Below are 21,718 nucleotides of genomic sequence, written 5' to 3' on the forward strand. Positions count from 1 at the left end.
GTACAAATTGGGATATCTTAAAGAAACTTCGTATGCAGGTTTCTTAGTACAAATAAGTTCGAGTTCGCAGATGGGCGCAATCATACCACTGCCACGCCCACAAATCGCCATTAACCGGAAATATAGTATAAAGCGCCACAACAAAGCACCGGTGTGAAAATTTACCGATAGACGTGGCACCGCCAACTTTTTGCTGAAATCACATATCTCGTGAGCCTACCGACCGTTTTCGGGAAAATTTAGTACGTTTGATTCCTTTCACATCCCTATATCTAAAATTGGCGAAATCGGACTACAACCACGCCTACTTCCCATATAGCACAATTTTGTGTTCCCATTTGATTCTTTAACTTTCCAGTGTACAAATCAATAAGCAGCAATTAAATAATGGATAAAACTTAGCACGAATAATGCTTTTAGAGTATGCCACCTTATGTCCAGAATTCAACCCAAAACCAATGAAAACTGTTCAATCTCCTAGGTACCGAATATGTGGACCCCATTATCTATAGTTGACTTTTGACTGAAAACATCGGTCGATGTACAATTGAAATGTAGACAGAATTCTTTTCTCACAATAGCAACTCTTTGTATGAAAAATGGGTTGAATAGGATCAATACTTCCTTGAGCCCTCATACGCCTAATATAATCACTTCAATTTTTCAAAAACATTCGCTTTAAATTCCTAGCAAAGTTATAAATTCCATTACTGTTCTTTAATGTATCTTGAGAAGTTACCAAAATCGAATTCATAGTATCAGTCGTTACAGATTACCATAGTTCAAGTCGAAACCTTCTTCAAAACTTTGAACATCTCAGGGTTAGATTATTTCAAAAAATTTGCATAGCCCCGAAGGACTGGATATAATTTCAAAATTAAATGGTAAAGAGCTCAATATATTTTTTTGACAAATCTGAGTTCAGGATTTTAAATATCTGCCCTTTAAAAGTACTACCGGATGTACTTACTTGGTCAGAATTATAAAATGAGCATTCTGAAATCTTCAAAAGCCAGTTGGTTAAGAAATATTATGGAAATAGTGCATAGTTCTTGATATATATGTACAACCGATTTGTGCATATTTTAATGGTTTGAATTCAACATATGCCTGTAGAAACATCGCTACGTGTTTAACTGAACATTTCCTTCTGACGAGGTCGAATTGGCTACCCTAATGCAATCAAATTCAAATCTCGCTTATGGCCATCATTGAGTTATTTGGCTTTTAGTTATTCGCTTGTGTTCTTCTTTTGTTCTAAATAAGTAATTTAAGATGCTTTCTTTTTGTTGGTTTTTATCCAGTATTTGCACCTGTATGCATATCACTACGGCCAACGTGAATATATAGTATTTAAACTAAAGAGAACGCCATTAGAACATAAGTGGGATTACTGTTATAGTGTCTACCGATTCGCTTGATGGAGTATTAGGTTCTACATGGTAGCAAAAACGGCAGCACTGTTATAAAGGTGCATACTTTCTAGAATTAATATCAATGATTCAAATCAGACTCCACTCTTCTCTCATTTCCCTCAAGCTGTAATATTGAGGAGTTTTTATTTAAAATTATACAAGATTTTAGTTACAGAATAATTATCAAGGACAGTGGTTGAAAGCCCCGTGTATAAATTTGATAGCTATCGCATCATTAGTTTGAGAATTATATCATTTTGAGTCAACTAACTTTTGTTATTGTGAAAAATAAGGAATAAAAAGAAATTTCGCGTGTTGATAAAATATATTTAGCTTTTTGAAGGGAAAAATGCAGTTGATGCAAAAACTTGGTTTGATGACGAGTTTCCAGACACCAATGAACCATTGGTGTGCTAAGTTTAGAGGTGGTCAAATGAGCACCGAAGACGGTGGACGGAGTAGACGTCCAATTACCTACGAAAACCTCAATAAACATGAGTTATATCGTTGATATGGGACAATGGATGTAACATGGCTCCATTATTTCACTCCGAAGTTCAATCGACAGTCATTTATGTGGACTGCATATGATGAACCCGCTCCCAAGCTTGGAAAAACGCAATAATCGGCTGGCAAGGTTATGGCGTCTGTATTTTGTAATGCGATGAAATAATTAAAGGAAGGATCATCAACAGCAAACATTTGAAGGAAAAGATTGTGTTGTTTCACCAAGACACTGCATGTAATAAATCAGTGAAATTGTTTGCTAAAACCCATGAATTGGGCTTCGAATTGTTTCCAAATTCACTTTATTCTCCAGACTTGGCGCCCAACGACTGGTTCCTGTTCTCAGATCTTAAAATAATGCTTAAAATAATGGGGATCATCGAAACCGAGACCTATTTTGAAGCAAAGGACAAATTGTACTACAAAAATGGTACCGAAAAGCTGGTGCGTCACTATAATCAGTGTACCACCTTTGAAGGAAACTATGTTAAATAAAAGAAACGAATTGGGCGGAGAACTTTTTTCATGTTATTAGGTCATTCTCCCTCAAACTGCGAAGCACACAATCTAAGCACTGCATATACTGAAAAGTATTAGACCGACCGAGACCGAGAGTTGGCGCCATAAACAAAATCTCTATCCTTATCCTAGAGGACTAAGTTTAATTTTTATCAGATTATTGATCTTAAATGTATACTCTTAGTATGTAGTAATGTCTGCGATTTTTGGTTACGATGGAAAAAAGTGAATTTTCGAAATAAGTGTTACTCAATTTTTTCGTTTTCGTTTGCCTAACTCATCTTTCCAACACTAGTAAAATTAAATTAAATACTATTATATTATTTGGTTCGAATTGGTCAGGTGAAAAGGAGACCTTTTAAACCTTGGCCGGGTTTGAGGTCGTCCTAAAACCTCTGCCGTGCTGTGGGTCCGGCACCCGACCGCAGTGCGACTCCACACCGAACTGAATTTTCAATTCTACCGGCTTTTAGGTTTAAACCACCACAAATCTTCCCAAAGAGCTAAACCCATGAATTGGAGTACGAACTGGGTCAATAAGTTAATAAGTAAACACTGAACGCTTATGACTGTTTGACAAACAGCGCACGGGCTTCCAAACTGTTGTCAGCCAATAAACAAACAACTTTATTTCGATAAAGCAATTGCGATAAATCAAAATAAATTTCTATTTGTATTTTTTGCATTATATACGGCTGAGTTTATATATGTTTTTATGATTTTTTTCATTTTGTATCTTTACGATTTAAAAGTATAACAACGAAACATGTTTTCTGATCGACAAATTTACAATCGCGCGCCGTCAGTTCATGTGGAACGCAATGTTTATCTGAGTTGCATATAATAATTCATTGTGATTAAGGGATTTTCTTGAGCTATCATATATATCTGTCAAATTTTGGTCACAAATATTTTGTTGTTGTTGTTGTTGTTGTTTTCTTTTTGGTTCACTGGATTTTGTTTGTTAATATTGCACAGTTTTTTGCGAGTTGTTGCCGCTTTATTTCAACTTCATCAAAACCAGCACAACTAAATATTTATTTTGCATATGTAGTATAGCTTTATATACATACATGTGCATGTGTATGTGCAAATTACGGTTAATATATTGTTTATATGCTTTCATTTGTTTTACATACTCAAAACTGTTGCTTGAAGCCACACTTTCTTCAGCATTTTGTTCTACGTGTTTGTGTGTGTGGGTAAAAACTTACATTTGTTTTTCTTTTTTTGTTTGTATTTTTCATTATTTTTTGTATATCTTTTTAAATTTAAAATTTTTTTTAAATTTTTTAATATTAGATCGGAAGAGCTTTTAATTTTTTAATATTTTATTTTTTTTTAATTTTTATATATTTTTAGGTTTTTTAATGTTTTTTTTATATTTTATTTTTTTTACTTTAATTTTTTTTTTGTATTTTTTTTTTTAAATTTTTTTTGTATCTGTTTTCGACTTTCTATGTACCGCCAGTGCGTTTGGCAGCAACAATAATTAATTTTCGCTAGTCAAGTGGCTGCTGCCAACCGCTAGCATATACTTAAAACGAAAAAAAAAAAACTTTTCTTAATCTGCTTTCTTGTCGGCGTTAATTGTACTGTTGGTGATTACTTTGTTATTCGTACTGAAATGGAAATTAGGTGAAGAAGAGCACTTAACAGACGGTGAGATGTGCATTATAATTACATACATAGAAGTAATCTTATCGTTTATTCGCCGTTGACTTTTACGAATGAGTGAATCTCTGAGAAAAACAGCTGGAATTATGATGGAGTGGAGCATTTTGTGTGAGCGTGTGTGTAATGCGAGTCAGCGAACGTTTCTTTTGAATTTATATATACATATGTATGTACAAAGATATATTTATAAATATACGCGAGTGTCTTAAACTATGCGCATAATTCATACTGAAAACTGCAGCAAAAGCGTGTGAACTCAACTAATTAATTCCAGTAGGCCAATAAAAAGTATATATTAATAATAATTAATAGCTTTTTTGGATGAATTTAGATGTTTGTTTTTATTCTTTATATAATTCAAAATTTTTTAATTTTTTTTAAATAGTTTTTTCTATGGTTTTGACACTGTCTATATTTTCAGTTCTGTTTTTTATTTTTTTATAATTTTATTTTTTTAATTTTTTTAAATTTTTTTAGATTTTTTTATTTTTTTTATTGTTTGAATATTCATGTTTCTTCTTTTTTTAATAATTCTTTTATTATATGTTATTTATTTATAATTTTTATTTTATTTTTTTACATTCCATTAACATTTGTTTGTTTTTTGCCAACTTTACATTACTTTTGCTTTAGAGAGCTAACTCTCATATTTTTTCGCGCTGTTGTTTTAGCCTTTGCCCAAAGCAGATAAAATTCCTCACACTTTTCATCGAATTGTGTATTTGGTTGCTTGTTGAAAGCTTTTTATTTATTTTTTATCCAAACAGCGTTGGGTTTTATCTCTTTGCTCTCGTCAGCAGCCAGGAATGCTTCTATGAGTATATTTATATATATTTTTTTTCAATTATTCCATGTTCAATGTCGCACTAACTGTGCTTGTTTTTCGCTAGATATTTCTTTTTTTGCCATTGCTTTGGTATTATCTCACACTTAGCGTAGTATTTTTGCAATGGCAAATATTCTTATCTCGCGCTTTATGATACAATAGCGGGAAGGAAATATATCATTCTTCAAATGAAATTCCAACTCGTCAAATAAAGCAAAAGAAAGTGACAAGGTGTTAGTTGTAGAAGTTCAAAGCAATAATTTTTCTTATGCATTTTGCGCGCATTAGTCGTGTGGTTGTATAATTTTGCAAAAATTTCCTAATAGACACATATCTGACTACATTTCTAAAGCTAAAATGTCAAAAAGCGAATATAAAAGATCTATAACTTCAACTGCAGGTATCTTCGAACAACATATAATATTTCCAAATATTATCCTGGAACAAAAATTTTACCTCGCTTGTCAAGTCTTTGTCAACATTTGTCTCTCCTCACTAATTTGATAATTTAGTGACAATTGATCGTAGTTTACTTCAACAAGCTAAGCTAACCGAAGGAGATAATATTTCTATGAACTAGTTTATATTATATCCGATAGTAAAATAAATAATTCGAAAATGAGAATTTAACTCTTTTATTTTATATGAGCCCAGTTACAACTTCGGCGGAGGTGATCTCATGTTTAAGGGGTCGCATTGGTTTACAGTTTTAAAAACTTAAAGTCAATTTTTTATTATGTCATTAAATTCTATCTCACTAAATTCTATAACACCTCTTGAATATTGTCCTAAAATCTCAAGTTGATCCGAGTTATAGTTTCGGAGATACAGCCTTGAGAACTTGTGCGCTTGAGGCTAGCTAGACTAAGTGTGCCGTCTTTAAACGCGTTTTTCTCGAAACTGTGTTCAACCGATATTCATGAAATTTTATACAGGTCTTAGATATACTATATAATTCTTAAAGATGGATGAAGGACTTTTTGATTACAACTATTTGAAAAAAGTCGCGAAATTTTCACTGAAATTTTCATTTTTTTTTGTAAAAAATGTCTGCCAAAAATCCAATTTTCAGTTTTTTTCCTTCGTCCAAGTTCTAAGTTAAGGTTTTAACTAAAACATGTATTTTTTAATTTTTTCCTGCCAACGCGGGCGCATCTTTTTTCCGAGGGGTGCCCTAAAATGACATTGCAATGGCCGAGTTTGAAATAGGTTTTTCCAAAAATTTCAGAATTTCTTTGTTAATAGTGTATGTTTATAACAATAATAAATTCTAATAAAATATTTAATTTTTTATATGAGACAAAAATTATTGAAAAAAGGCCCCTTAAGGTCTAGTTTAAATAAAAACATTATCCAGCCAATAAATGGCTTTATTAATCAAGCGCGATTGGCTTACGTACTAAATGTCGTTAGAAGGATACGATTTTGAGCTACAAAAACTACTCAGACAGTTTTGTGTTTAAGCGGCTCAGAGCTTTTTGAGAGCGCTGCAAAGACGTATACCTCAAAAAGAAAATATGCCATATTTTAGCCAGACGACTGAAAATGTCAGTAGTATTTCTGATTCTGATACCAATCACGCGCAATTTGCGTTTCGCCGATTCCCACTCTGGTAATTTTGTTGTCAAAGTTACAGCAACTTCTAGAAGACCAGTTGTTGAAAATATCGATAAAATAGTGAAATTCATTAAGTCCGAGCATCATGTCAGCAGTATTTCGATTGCCCATGAGCTTTGATGCTACACGAGTTAGGTTTGACATTCAAGGTTTTACTATTTGTTTGGTGGGATTGACAAGAAGTCTTCTAGTATGAGCTGGTCTCTTGTTGTCAAACTCTTAACCCTGATCTGTATTGTCAATGTCTGAAGTAAGCAATGGCCCGGAAGCTAACAGTTTTGGTCAATAAATGGGGAATTGTATTATATTAGGGCAACGCTAGGCCACACACGTCAATAGTGCCTTACCAGAAACTCCCGGAGCACGATTGGTAGGTTTGTATGTGACCACCTTATAGTCCGGACGTAGCAATAATAATTACTAAGGGTCTATGGTGAATATGGCTTCCGAAAATCGACTGTCAAAGCCTTTTGTGTCCATATGGAGGAAGGGTTATATAGTAATTATGAAAAGCAGTGTAAAAAAGAGATCGTAGAACCTATCATGAATATACGCCTTAAAGTGACATACAATCAAATTGAAAGGACATGAACTTGACTTAAATGGTACCAATAGTTCATCAACTTCCTAACTATCAAACTTCTTCATGGGTTTAGTATTCTTGCTGGTTTTTACAAGGTTAAACTTTAACCACGAAGTTCTATGTTTTGGAACAGTACCTTACGATCGAAAAAATATCTCCCTGATCGGTTACAAATACTAATATAGTGAAGATACTACTACTAACCTAGTTATCTTATGGAAGAACCGTAGGATATACCAATATGAGGTAAGCTTATGGTATCAATACCAAAAACCAAGTTTTACTTTGCTGCCATCTTTTGACAGGTCATTTAAAAAAAAAAGCCAATAACTCGTATGTATATTTCAAAAATATATGTATTTTCTCAAAAATTCGAGATTCAATCTCATACAATATTTGGACATATTCCTTAGTAAGTGTGTTAGTTCATAAACTTTCTCTTTTGCTTAAAAAATATTTTTTAATAAATTATGGTTCATAAATTTGGGAACCCACTGTATATTACAACTACAAACAATATTAGTTGTGTTCGTTAATATGACTTTTATTTTATTAAAAGTTAATTTATTAGTGTTCAATAAAACTGGGAACCATTCATCTACTGGGTTCAACGTCTCTTGGACTTATACAGAACTATTTTGATAGCACTTAGTTGTGTTGTTGCTGTTGTTGGTGTGGCTTTACAATTTACAAAGTAACACAAATAAAATACCAAACATTGCATATAACGGTTTAATATTGTAATAACTGTTTGTTGCTTTGTAGGTGTTAGGTTGACGGGTTTCACTATCGTTTTAGTTTTGGGCGCTCAAACCGCTGCAAATAAGAAGAAGAAAAGAGTACGGGGTTGGTAAGTTGTGTTTGGTAAAGAACAAATCAACTACGTTTGTGCATATATATATATATATTTACATATGTAAATATGTATGTAAATGCATGCATGCAGGTGGGTTTATGTATAGTATGTGGAAAGTGCGGAAATGCTTCAAAGTGGATAGAAACTTGCAGTGAAAGTTTGAGAACTACTATGGCGGAAACTTTGGATTCGAAAACATGCATTATAATAATTTTGCTGAAGTTTTAGTGCTAAATAACATGTTAATTGAGAATAGTTTGTATGAGTTCCTGATTTTTTGATATGTATGTACATGCTGATACTTATATACAGTTTATTTGAACATATGCCATTTTTTCCAACGAAAAACCTTACACACTATTTTTTTTTTTTTTTAATTTTGAAAAATATTCACCATATATAAATTATTACAATGGTTTTTGGAAAAAATATAGAAATTATATGAGCGCTCGAGGTCGAACCGTGGTATATATGGTATTTAGTAATGTAGTATGTGTCTTTATAAAGGCAATAGTTTAACTTATATCCAAATATGGTGATTCTACCACTCAAGTCTGGACAAGTACAAGCGAAAGAGAAAACAACTTAAACCGAATCTATATAATACCCATGACAGGTGCATTTCTTATAGCATAAAAGCGTATTAAAGGACGGTTCTGACAAATAATTAAATTCTTAAATTCTTGCAAAATTACAGATCAATATCTCGAAACCTGAGTGACTAGTAATGGGGTTTTCAAAAGTATAAAGTAAAAGAAGTCCAGTGAAGTTCTTTATTCCTGTGAGTGTACATGCGATGCCATTATGTATGGAACTAAGTTTCCTTTGCATGGCCACCATGAGTATGCTTACAGAATTCCATATGCTGAACCCAATTTTCGACGGTTTTCAAGCATAAATCGTCCGATACTGCTGCAATTTCACGTATGATATTCGTACGAAGTTCATCAATCGTCGCTGGCTTGTTGGCACAGACCATAAACTTTACGTATCATAACAGAAAATAGTTAAACGGCGTCAAATCGCACGACCGAGGCGATCAGTTGACTGGGCCACTTTGTGAGATAACACGTTTAACAAACTTGGTTTTCAATAAGTCGAATGTGGCATTCACTGTGTGGCTTGTGGCGGCGTCCTGTTGGAACCACATATCGTCCAAGTCCATATCATTCAGTTCGAGCCAAAAATATTCTGTTATTATACAGTGGTAGCGATTCTTCATCGTCACGGAAGAAGTACGGCCCAATGACGACGCCGGCGGCCCATAAACCGCACCAAACCGCAATTTTTTCGGAATGCAATGGTGACTCATGGAGTACGTGGTGTCAAGAGTAGTTCTTGTGGCCAAGCCGCTTCAGTCTTGCGTCAATTTGATCTTGTAAGGATGTAGGCTAAGATCTTTTCGCAAAATTTGTCACAATGACGTCACGCTCAAGATCGACGTGTGAGAGACTGATTTGGGTCTTCCTCAATTGATGCGCTAGCGTCAGCATTATTCTCGACACTGCTGGCATCTCTTTCTCTTACTGGCGCGGGAACATTTTGTACTGTGTCTGTAGATTCAAATTTTTCCACTAGACGCTCAATTGTTGATCTGACAAGACGATTAAGGCGATCATATATTGGACGTAGCGCTCTTAAAGTTGAGGCCACTGACTCTGAATTTCGGTAGTAAATTTTAATAATTTCGATTCGTTGTTGAATCGTATGTCTTTCCATGTAAAATGGCGAACCTTACTGAAGAGAAATGTCAGAAGAGCGGAAAAAAGCGTCGTTTGCTGTCCCTATCGGTCTACTTTTGTAGCGTCACTTTGAAAACACCGTTACTTGTACATCGTGGTTGTAAACAAGAATATTATCCATACAATGGCGAAAAAATTCTTATGTTGCATTAACGACCTTTTCATATGTCAGTACATCAAACCCTCTATTTTCTTTAAACTAAAACATTCCTATAAATAGTTTTGGGCTAATGCTTATAGGTTAATAGTTCTTATACATATCCGTTCGTTTGCCCGAAGAAGCTTTTTTCCTTTCCTTTCAAAGTCAAATACGGCCGCAAAAGAGGTTTCAACCATTCGATCATCTGTTTGATCCATAATAATGATCATTGATAGATGTCGACATAACACGGCAATTCGATACTGCAACAAGGTTTTCGCTTTGAGCGACTTTAAGAACGGAACTTTACTCCATAATTTCACATAGATTTTTGAAGACCAAAACACTCTCAGATTTCTTATAATCGAATGGTGTTTTTCATGAACTCCTTGCTAATAACACTATCACGTGCGAGCCCTCTCGAGAGAATCAATCATTACCAATAGCCAGGGATTTAAAGATATACATATGTATTAAATTTGTTATATGTAATGAAGAAATTTATAAAAATACAAGTACAATGTGTTGAGGTTATGACGAGAAAAGTGATAAGTGATATTCAGCAAGCAGACCACAAGCAAAGCCGAGTGGCGTCTGCAAGCGCAACAGAAGAAGTACGACTTTTTATGAACAAAGGCATTTTCATGTTGTATAAGGGTGATTGGATATATCTGTGGAATTTTTGACTTAAAGAAAATTCCACATTTCTGAACCTTAATTCAAACGTAATGATGTTTTTAGCAAGCTACGAAAGTTTTAGAAATCCTTAGTAATGACTTGTGCAAGAAATCGAAATTTAAATTGCAATTGATTACAAAGTCTTAGAAAAGATCGTTGAGAAAACTTAGAGGGTTTAGTAAAAAATGTGATTAGCTCTGGACACCAAACTGAGCAAGTGTAGGAATGAAAGCCCGTAATGAACGAACTTTGCTTCTATCAAGCTTCTAGCACCAAGAATTTATTTCAAAAAATCCCATCAAGGTTTCTTTAGTCGCTCTTCTATACCATTGGGTGCTCGTGTCAAAAATAGGAAGAAGTAAAGATAAAGCCGGTTGTGTAGAAAACGATTACTACTTTGATTAATGATGATCACTTTGACTCAATGAGGAAATAGAATCGGGATTCATCTCAAATGAGTAGCTTTGATATAATGGTCATACCATATTATAAAATTTTGATGTCCGATGTACTGCTGCGGATAAAATAAAATAAACGAAAAATGATTTAAAAAAATATGAAATGTACTTTTGGCCATAACATACAACGAGTAAACAGGTACCTAGCGCCCCCTGGTAGCGCCATCTATATTTCGACTGATGCTTTAAAATCTGCTATCTTTATCGATTGTCCGGTGAGAATTTAATGATATTTCATGGGTTGGAAGTGAAGTTATTGCGAAAATGAGCTTCGAACAAAGAACCAACATTAAATTTTGTTTAGAAATTGGTAAAACTTTTACCGAAACATTTCAATTGATAAAACAAGTTTATGGCGATGACTGCCTATCCAGTAGCTGAGTGGACGAGTGTTTTCAATATTTTCAAAGTGGTCGTGAGAACATAAATGCAGATCAAGATGTAGGTCAATCAAAATCCGTGATCATCGGAAATTTCATTGAAACTGTGCGTGAATTCATCAAAAATCAGCCGAAATCATCATTGAAATTCATGGAAATGGAATTGAAAATCTCCAAAACATCGATTTATCGCATTTTGACCAAAAATTTGGGCTTACGAAATGTGTGTGCACGGTTTGTTCCGCACAAATTGACTGACGACCAAAAATTGTGCAGAATCCAACATTCGAAGGACGATTATTTGACCAAAAATCACATTCTAACATTAACCACTCCCCGTATTCACCTGATATGGCAACGTGCGCCGTTTTCCTTTTCGGACAAACGCATTTGCTCAAAAAAGGAAAGGGTTATGCAGACGTATCGTAGAGGCCGTTCAAAAGACTTGCACCGGCATACTGGCGGCCATACCGGCCAACGAGCTAAAACACTCGTTCGACATGCTTTTGGACGTGCAAAAAGCTGTATTGAAGCAGAAGGAGACTATTTTGAATAAAATAAATTGATTTTGCTGAAAAACCCATTTGTCCCCTTTTTTTTTTAAGTCCTGTTTACTTTGGAAACCACCTTGTAAAATCGGTAGTGATTCGAAACTAAATCGATCTTATATGTGAGTTTTGTTGTCAGTTTAAAAACTCTACTTCTATGGCAGTGACGAAATGGAATTGTTTCCCTAGATTTAATAAGATTTTGGATGTTGTTGCAGCGCTAAAATTCTGCCAATTTGGCAGTGCTTGGGCAGATAAAAATACGGGTGGGTTTCGGTTTCGTCATGTTCTGACTTTTAATACAATTGCAGAGGCGTTTAATTTCCATTCCCGCCAGCTGGGCGGGAAGTCTGAAGGTATGCGCTTCCAAGTGTTTAAGTCTGGACCTTCCAAACGCGGGACTGTCAAGAAGGAATCATATCATCTTCTTCCACACAGCTTCGGCAGATGGAGTCTGGTAGGATTCCCAGCCTTGTTACGTGTACGTCAAAAAGAAATGGCCTTAAACAAGCTAAAAGCTAGCCTTACTGGGGGCAAAGAGATCATTAGATCTCTTGTGATCGTTCTTGATCCAAAAGGCTTTTGCGAAAGCGCATGTACCGGTAGTGGCCCATCGTTGTCAAGCTTCTACAAAGCTCAACTATCTAGTAGTATAGAAATTATCTAGATATGATTAAAATACAGTTGAGCTTCTATAATTCGAAGTTCTTCCTAACTTGAACTCTTGAATTGGCAATAGAATTCAAATTTCATACGAATTTCCTTCCGTAACTCGAAGTCTGTCTAACTCGAAGTTGCTTTTGTGTATTACGGTGATTCGTGTTGGCAAAGTTCAAGTGTATATAGAAAAAAATGCTCATGAATTTAAATACATAAGTGGTCATTAAGTCACTGATTTTTCGAACATCTCCTTGTTTATAAACCGAACTTTTATACGGCGATGCCAACCAAGAGACCATGAGTGATTCACCAAAACCCACAAGCGACGTTCAGGTCATATAGTATCTACTTACATACGTACATACTTATTATTTTTACAGACATACATACACATGTGTGTAATAAAATTGCAGCATAAGAAGTCGAAGAAGAAATTACCACAAAACCACATGGGGCACGATTCAGATGCAATAAGTCTGGATATTACATATGTACATACATATACGCATATGTTTGTATGTGTATATGTGTGTTTTTGAAGAAATTCATAATCCATTCACATGTACATACATACATACATATGTGAGCAAACATTAATGCATAATGATGTGTTACAACTCGAATGATGTGATCGAGATGCCTTTCGCAATACAAAATAAATTTTAATTTTTTTTTTGCATTTTTTTTTCGTTACATTCGAAAGTGCTATCGGATTACATTTTACACACAATGAAATTAATTTGCAATTTTTGCTGCTACATTAAACTCCAGCATCCAACATCGCTTATAAATAAACGCACACACTCGCACGCTACGTAACGCATAGCAACACATACATATATATATGTATGTATGAATGTGTGTTTATTTGGTGTGAATGAGATTGGATATTTCAAGAAGTTGCCAAAGTGCCCCACAGACAGACAAAAGCAGAGCGCCGACCGGCATTGTGACCATATGGAGTAATGCACATACATGCATACATACAGATGTAAATACATACAGATACATCATCTAGAAATACCGTTGCGACTTGACGATTACCAACTGATTACCCACACATATTCGTGCATGCGTGCGTGTTCATGTTCATGCATATGTATGCGCTTAATTGTTGCGCCGACTGAGGTGGAGTTCGGCCCCGGAGGCTGCGTGTGCCTCTATGCACACTTGTGCGATCGTCTGTGCTGTGCGTGTGGTTCGAAAATACTTTATTGCAGGTTTCGGCAGTTTCTGCTTTTCTTTGTTTTACTTTACGCTTTGGTTTGCTCTGGATCTGTCGCAAGAATTTTTTTGTTTTCTGTTTTGATCGTGACGGGAACTCTACTGCGAACTATATTTAGTGACTTTACATGGGTTTGAGGTGTTGTGCGTGTCTGGGTGTACAGCGCGTAATGTGGTATTTAGGGATGCTGTAAGTGGTGTATGATACATTTATGTATCTTATGTTGGTCTTGTAGAACTTGTCAAAATAATTAACTTAACTTTGGCAGTTCTCTAAAGTTTCGAGCCTACAGTTATACTATTTACATACTTATGTGCTGGATTATTGAATCTGAAGATTCGCAATACAATACATTAAAATAAAAAAATGATCCCAGGTTTCAGAATCAGTCTTCTGAGCGAATGTTTTAAGTCGTCGCTATTGACAAATTGCAAAAATGGTCAACGTCAGGTTATAATTTTGTAGAATGCGTGTTTTGGGCGAACATTCAGATTGTACTAGGCTTTAAAAGAGAAATATCTTAAACAGCTACGAAATAAACGAAAAAATACATGAAACCCCTACAGGTGCAATGGATAAGAAGCGATAAACTGACCGCTAATCGAATTCCAAAGTGTGATTTGGAATTAACGTTTCTTCAACCAAGTATAATGAACAAGATTGGATTCGACAGACTACCAATTGAGCCTAAAAACTAACTATATACATATGTATTACATATAACGATAAGGCGTTCATAAAGTGTTCTTTACTAGTCCCATAAAAGGAGGTGATCACACCTGATAGACTTTACACGAAAGGATTATAATATTCCCAAAGTAACTTAAGTATCTGTAAATATCTAGGGCTCATCTTGGATAGGAAGGTTTCATGGAAGCCGAATATCGAAGAGAGGGCAAAAAAGGCATTAGAGAGCGTTCTACGGACGGCGCTCATCAGTATGTGTGGTGCACTAACGTCCATCCCAACCGTGGCACTTAAGAAAGTTGCCATCAGACTGAGTTCTGAACACTCATTGAAATCTTCACTCATTTTGACTTAACTTCGGATCACTTGGATTATGGAGTCGTCAAACCGTTCTATGGCGGCTCCTTCTCTACCCATATACCGACGAGGGACTTGTGGGTTGGAAGAAGCCGTTAAAGGAGAGTGCCAGTGAGCTTCTGCACGGATGGGTCAAAGCTTGCGAGAATGCTGGTGGAGGGGTCTACTGTCGCTATCTCTCTGTCAACTCCAGTTTTAGACTTCTTGATTATCGCAGCCCAGGCTGAGATTACAGATATTAAGGTAGCAGTATATTACTGCTTCGGAGTGCAGCTTCCTTCAGAGAAGTGATCATCCACTTAGATAGCAGAGGGCTGGTTAAGGAGTGGGCTGGTTAAAGAGTGCCTAACCTTGCATCGACTGCCTTTGTAAAAAGACTGGTATAGGTGCCAGGCCACAGCGGAATCACAGGAAACTGTAAAGCTGTTAAGCTAGCAAGAAAGGGACCCCTATCGATAGAATGGGCACGGATCGGTGCCACCGTATTCTCTTACGTTCCACTACTAAATAGCTGTGCTTCGCGGAAGATTGGTCAGCGCTAGGCCACCATCGGTATATGCGCTGTCGCAAAAGCCTTTTGGCCCAAGATCGATTGCAAGAGATCTAATGATATCTTTGCACTCAGTAAAGCTAGACTCTCCCTAGTTTTGGGGCTTTTAATGGGTCATTGTCCTATTGGCGTCCACACTGTAAGACTGGGCATCCTACCAGACGCCGTCTGCAGAAGCTGCATGTAATAAGATGAGGTGGAAACAACCCAACACTTCCTTCTTGACTGTCCAGCGTTTGGGAGGTCCAGACAGCACTTGGGAGTGCATACCTTCAGACATCCCACCGAGCTGGCGGGAATGGAAATGAAGATCTAGTGAAAATTTCTATTGGCTACTACCACTAACTTCGAACACAGGAGTTCATATTTTTCAATGGCCTCACAAAGGACCTCATATAGTAGTTAACGTGCTATCTTTGATCAGCCATTTAAACTAACCTAACCTATCTGTAAACTACGCTTTTCGCATCGTCGCTCGTGCGACCAAGCTAAATTGTTTATTCAGATAAGATATTCTACTAACTTACGTACTTTACAAATACAGTACACTTTCTAGTCTTCCCTAAGATCACTGTATTTTGGATCAAAAATAACGAGATCTTCATTTGGCTGTATCACAGAAGATGTTCTTAGTGATTTTGTCTGTAAATAGATTTAGAGATTTAACAGCAACCCTTTCAAAGAAAGATAGGAACATGTTAAGGCCAAAATTAATAGCATTTGCGGCATCACTTTTCTAACCTTAGCGCTTGTCGAGCTCGCCTAAGACCCAACCATCCTGTAGCGTACCTCTAGAATTCAGTGGAGCCCCTACTTTTTCCCATCCTGTACCTGACCTTGGAACCCCGGCAGCCTTGCAGTTTTCTACAATTTTGCTGCTGCTGGACATGCAAGCCTGTCGAATCATGAAGGTGCTGCTCAATAGGCGACAAATCTATTCTAAAATTAATATAAGGATTTTCGAATTTTTTTAGAGCATGTATCATAGTTTCTCTTCTTTTTCGGATAATTAATATGCCATTATATGGTATATGCCAAAAGTCGGCTCAAAATAAAGTAACTTCAAAAGTTCTTCGAGGATCAACGAGTAGCCCTCTACAATCTATTAACGAAAACTTAAAAATATATGACGAGCAATCACAAATAAAATAAAACACACAAAACCATAATGAATAAGTTTGAAAATTAGCGAACAAATAAGTTTATTTACAAAAATACATTGATGACTGTCGAAGAATGTATCGAATGATGCCTTAAACCTTCAAGTCATTTGTGAACACAGATGAAACACACAATGAATATTTATGTATGTATATAGTGATATTTACGAACGAATGCGGATATGAGATGGAATGCGAAGAATAAATACGCAGATGTGCAACTAAGTATGCCACACAAGCACACAAAAGTAATAAAATAATAGAAATGATGTTTCACACATGTAGAGGCGAGCATATACCGAGGACAATAATGAAGACCCACACACTGGATGTATGTGGACATGAGTCAATAAATATGTACCAGAAGCCAACGAATCATTATTTACCTACCTGTCTGTTTGACTGACAGCGGCGAACCGTTAGAAAACGTATGCAGCTTTGATGTGGGCGAAGCTGCATGACTCAACCCCCCATTGCCATTGATGCGACTGCATGAAGTATTGCTATTGCTGCTGCTGCTGCTGGTGGTCGTGGTGGCTTTGTAGGTGGTGCCCAAGCCACAGCTGCTGCTGTCGATGCCGCTGCTTGTCGTGCTGGTGCTACTAAACATAGCCGCGTTGTTGGCTGACGGCGTGGCAGTGGACGCATTGGTACTCCTAGCCGCCGGTACCGGTCCCGGCACGGGTGTTGTGGTTGACGAACGCGATTGTGTCGTTTGTGAATTGACTGAAACCGAGTTGGATCTAGGCCTTTCCACATCCGAGCCATAATCGGAAATGGCTACCGTCTTACGCGACACATAACTGATGGACTCAACGGTACTTTCCCACTTTTGATAAGTGCTGATGGAGTCACTCTTGAGTGTACGCGCAGCTGGACGTATTGGCGAGTAGTGTAGCGATGTGGTGGAAGTGGCCGAGCCGAGCGGCGAGGAGCCGCCCAATGAGTTGCCGGAAGATGAGGAAAATGAGGCGGACTTGTGAATTTTATGTAGTATCTCACGTTGTGGTGACGGCGAGTGTTCGTTTGCGCTGCGAGCACCATCTTCGCTGCACTCGCTTTTGCCGCGCTCTTGCCTATTTTGCTCGCGCTCGGTTGTCGTCTCCTCGGTAATTAGCAGCGTATCGGTTTGTGTGCCCTGATCTGCAAGTGCAAACAATGTAACACAAAGAAATGTTATTAATCCAATTGCAATTAGCGTTATTTAAATGAAAATATCTTGTGTTTTGGCATTTCCGCGTGCGAAACTCGCCAATTTGTCTAATTTAGTGCTCTCGCAAGCGCTAGCAGCCGTAGTCTGTGTTATAGATTTATATGCAAGTGGTCTGTTGCGAATTATACGCAAATTATTCGCAATTAAAATTTAATACATTATAACCAAATCGCAAATCCAAACGCTAATTTAGTGTCTGCGAAGTATTTTTGGCGCGCGCAAAGGAGATTAACACATTGCTTTTGGTATTTAATGATTTCAGGAAGAATTTTAATATTTTCAGGCAGATTGCCTCAGTTAATGAAAATTTATTTCGAGTTTGAAATTTATTTTGCGCCCCAATTTATATCACTTTAAAGCGAAATATCGACGTAAGATTTTTAATTTTATTAAATTTTTTTTCAGTTTGAGACGAGTATTATACTACAGCTCCTTAACTGTTTAGAGTCCAAATAGATCAGCAGAAAAAAACATAGATTGTCGGATTTTAGTATTTTTTCTCTCAAAATACTGGTATATAATCCTAGAGACGACAATAAAAAATAATAGTCTAATCAAATCAAGTTGAGTAGACAGTAGGTACTCTCTCTTGTAGTTGTAGTTCTAGTCTCGTGAAAGGCAAAAAGCTAATGGATTAAGAAGAAAACACGATTCATGTCTAAATGAAATATCCACAGTGATCCTAAACCTAAAAAAATCTAGGAAGCCATTTTCACCTTTGTTTCTCTAGTTGCCACGAAAACCATATTTTCAAAACTACTCTGCTGAAAGTCTCATTACTAAATCTTCTAAGAAAGATCAGATATTTTCCTTTAGAGCTCCATTGAGCGGTAGTTAGATTCATCCGAGAAGATCTTGAAGGCATCAAATAGTTGACTTATGCGAGTCGTCCATCTAGTACGGTTAATAGGAATGTGTTGGCATTAGAGAGATATGAGACGATCTCAACATCTCTTATGGCTCGACTCCGCACATTTTGGTAATGTTTTGTGTATGGAGCGTTTCAATGCTAGAGTCGTGGCAAAAACGACATTCAGTAAAGGTCGCAAAAGAGATGATTGCCAACGTAGCTGAGGAGGCTACATTCATGAAACATATAATAACTAGTGACGTGACATGAATTTATGAAGCTGTCCATCAATCCATGAATAGCGCTCGAAAAATGAGCAGAAACCGAAGATCGGGGCTTATAAAAAGTATATCTGAAATTGGATTTAGTGTTAACATGCTTTTATTGCCTTAGGTGTCTATCGTGAATCGGGATAGTTCTTTTTTGTCAGTCCGGGTCTAATTTGATATGGTGGTAATTTCACGACATCGACAGTGGTAGTACCAAATTCAACGCATTCGGCAGAGGCGATCGAAGTATACAAGGTGCGTTTCAAAGAAAACCGGACTTTAAAAAAACGCATAACAAATGGTTTTTTTCGCCAAATCAATTTATTTTTTTCAAAAAGGTCTCCTTCTGCTTCAATACAGCTTTTTGCATGGTCAAAAAGCATGTCGAACGAGTTTTTTAGCACATTGGCCGGTATGCCGGTGCAAGCCTTTTGAATGGCCTCTATGTCTGCATAACGCTTTCGTTTTATGGGCAAATGCATTTCTCCGAAAGGGAAGTAGTCGCAAGGTGCCATACGGAAGGTGAAAAGGTGAATACGGAAAGTGGTTAATGGGTAAAATGTGATTTTTGGTCAAATAATCGTCCTTCGAATATTGTATTCTGAGCAATTTTTGGTCGTCAGTCAATTTGTGCCGAACAAACCGTCCACACACCTTTCGTAAGCCCAAATGTTCGGACAAAATGCGATAAATTGATGTTTAGGAGATGTTCAATTCCATTTCCATGAATTTCAATGATGATTTCGGCTGATTTTTGATGAATTCACCACGGATTTGATTGACCCACATGTGATCGTCATTTATGTCCTCACGACCACTTTGAAAACGTTGAAACCACTCGTGCACTCTGCTACCGGATAGGCAATCATCGCCATGAACTTGTTTCATCAATTGTTTCGGTAAAAGTTTTACTAATTTTAAAACAAAATTTAATTTGGCTCTTTGTTCGAAGCTCATTTTCGCACCGATAACACAAACATACTGACACTCAAAACGCAATAACTTCACTTCCAATCTATGAAATTTCATGAAATTCTCACTGGACAATCGAAAAAGATAGCAGATTCTAACGCATCAGTCGACATATAGTTGGTGCCAACAGGGGGCGCTAGATTCAAAAAGTCCTGTTTACTTTGGATGGCACCTTGTAGAATCTGGGGAGTTATGATTTTAGTTTATCCATCTTCTATAAATCACAAAGAATTGCAATAAACAGGGATATTATTACAAGGTAGCTCTACCTGATACCCTATTCTGCTTTTGAAAATTATAGAGACCCAGACATGGTACACTGTACTGAATTGGAGCGCTCATTTTTTTTGTGAGCTAATGACATTAACCGTCCATATCTAATTCAATTTGTAAAATTCGTCTACAGCATAACCTAAACCCTTAAGGAAAATGTTAAATATCAAAAAAAAAAAAGGATAGTAATGATTTGATTCTGAAACATCTAAATACTCTTTTGTTTTTTTATTATTAGTAAAAATACTTATATATTTATGGTTTGTAATTTTCATTAATTATCTATTTTCGATAATTTTAAATAATATTCTATATCTTTCAAAAATTCAGTTCAGCTGTCATTAAATATTTTTGATCGCCTTACAGAAATGCGCTTTCATTAATTAAAATACTTTGGTTTATAGTTTATTATTGTATAGTATGTATGTTTCATTGAACACTTCTTCGAAATAAATTCTCTTGAAATTCTTTCACTTTTAATTATGTATACAATCGACAGCCCGAAATAAAAAATAAAACAAATTCCAACTATTTATAAATTGTTTATGCCGAAACATCGTAAAGATTTTCGATTTTGCATGAAGCGATTTTATTGGGGAAAAAGTCGAAGGTGCCAAAAAATCAATATTTCTGAACGGAAATATTTCAAAAACATACTTCCAAGTGTTTATACATAGCATATTAAAATTACTTATATATACATACATACATATATATGTAAATACATATGTACATGTACATATTTTTCAAGGGATGTGAAAACAAAACTCCTTTAGATGACTTTGCTTTATTTTGTTGAAGATTTCGGTGGGTGAAGTGAACATTTCAACTAACTTCTCCGCGTGGTACCAGATTTAAGTCTGCAGTCAGACTTTGTAGCTTTTGCTACTACCAGTTGACCAACCATCATCCTTAAATATAGTAGTTCAAGTGCTATTCCCATCTTGAAGATCAGCCATTGAGCCTAACTAAATCTAAACCAATACTTTCCGGGACATTTGTTTCGGCGTGAAGATATTTATGTTTAGAGCTGCATTGATCGTTCCCAAAATATTCCTATCTAAGTAAATTGATTAGGTGTTTGGCTGATAATTTGATAGTGAACGAGATTGAAACCCGAAAACGTGATAAACATTGGGAAACTCATGCATTGCATGTACGACGATCTGGACAGAAGCATTGTTAAAAGCAAAACCCGATGGAACGAGCTACTTCGGTGCAAAACTGCAAAAGGGTAGATCGGAAGTACTCAAAATTCCTACTGGCAATCGATAGAAGAGACTGCAGGAAGATGATCGGAATACTGGTCACTGTTTGGAGACTGCAGAAAATGTCTAGAGCAAGGCATCAGGGATACAATGGAGCATCTATTGTGCACATGTCCCGTTTAGGCACGACTATGCTGTGAGCAGCTGGGGTACCCACGGTATGACACACTGGAGGAGATGAGGCCACGGAGTCTGTTAAAACTCTTGGACCTAGTAACTGAACTCCACCTGGTATCGCAAGAACCAAAACTTGTCTATGCGTGGCTCATCCGCCTACCAGACTAACCTA

The 21,718-nt window shown here is 36.4% G+C and overlaps 1 protein-coding gene across 1 annotated transcript in view; it reads right to left on the reverse strand.

Annotated features, from left to right (window-relative positions):
• Window positions 1-7,482: 7,482 nt before the first annotated feature.
• LOC120778787 (muscle M-line assembly protein unc-89) overlaps window positions 7,483-21,718 on the reverse strand; it is a 171,294-nt gene continuing 157,058 nt past the window's right edge. The window contains exons 15-16 of the mRNA XM_040110786.1: window positions 16,971-17,727; window positions 7,483-7,960 (exon numbers count right to left, since the gene is read on the reverse strand). Of these exons, the coding sequence (XP_039966720.1) occupies window positions 7,939-7,960; window positions 16,971-17,727 (779 nt within the window). The 3' untranslated portion in view covers window positions 7,483-7,938. The remainder of the gene's footprint in view (window positions 7,961-16,970; window positions 17,728-21,718) is intronic.

This window comes from Bactrocera tryoni, chromosome 5, assembly GCF_016617805.1.
Source record: "Bactrocera tryoni isolate S06 chromosome 5, CSIRO_BtryS06_freeze2, whole genome shotgun sequence".
Lineage (NCBI taxonomy): Eukaryota > Metazoa > Arthropoda > Insecta > Diptera > Tephritidae > Bactrocera > Bactrocera tryoni.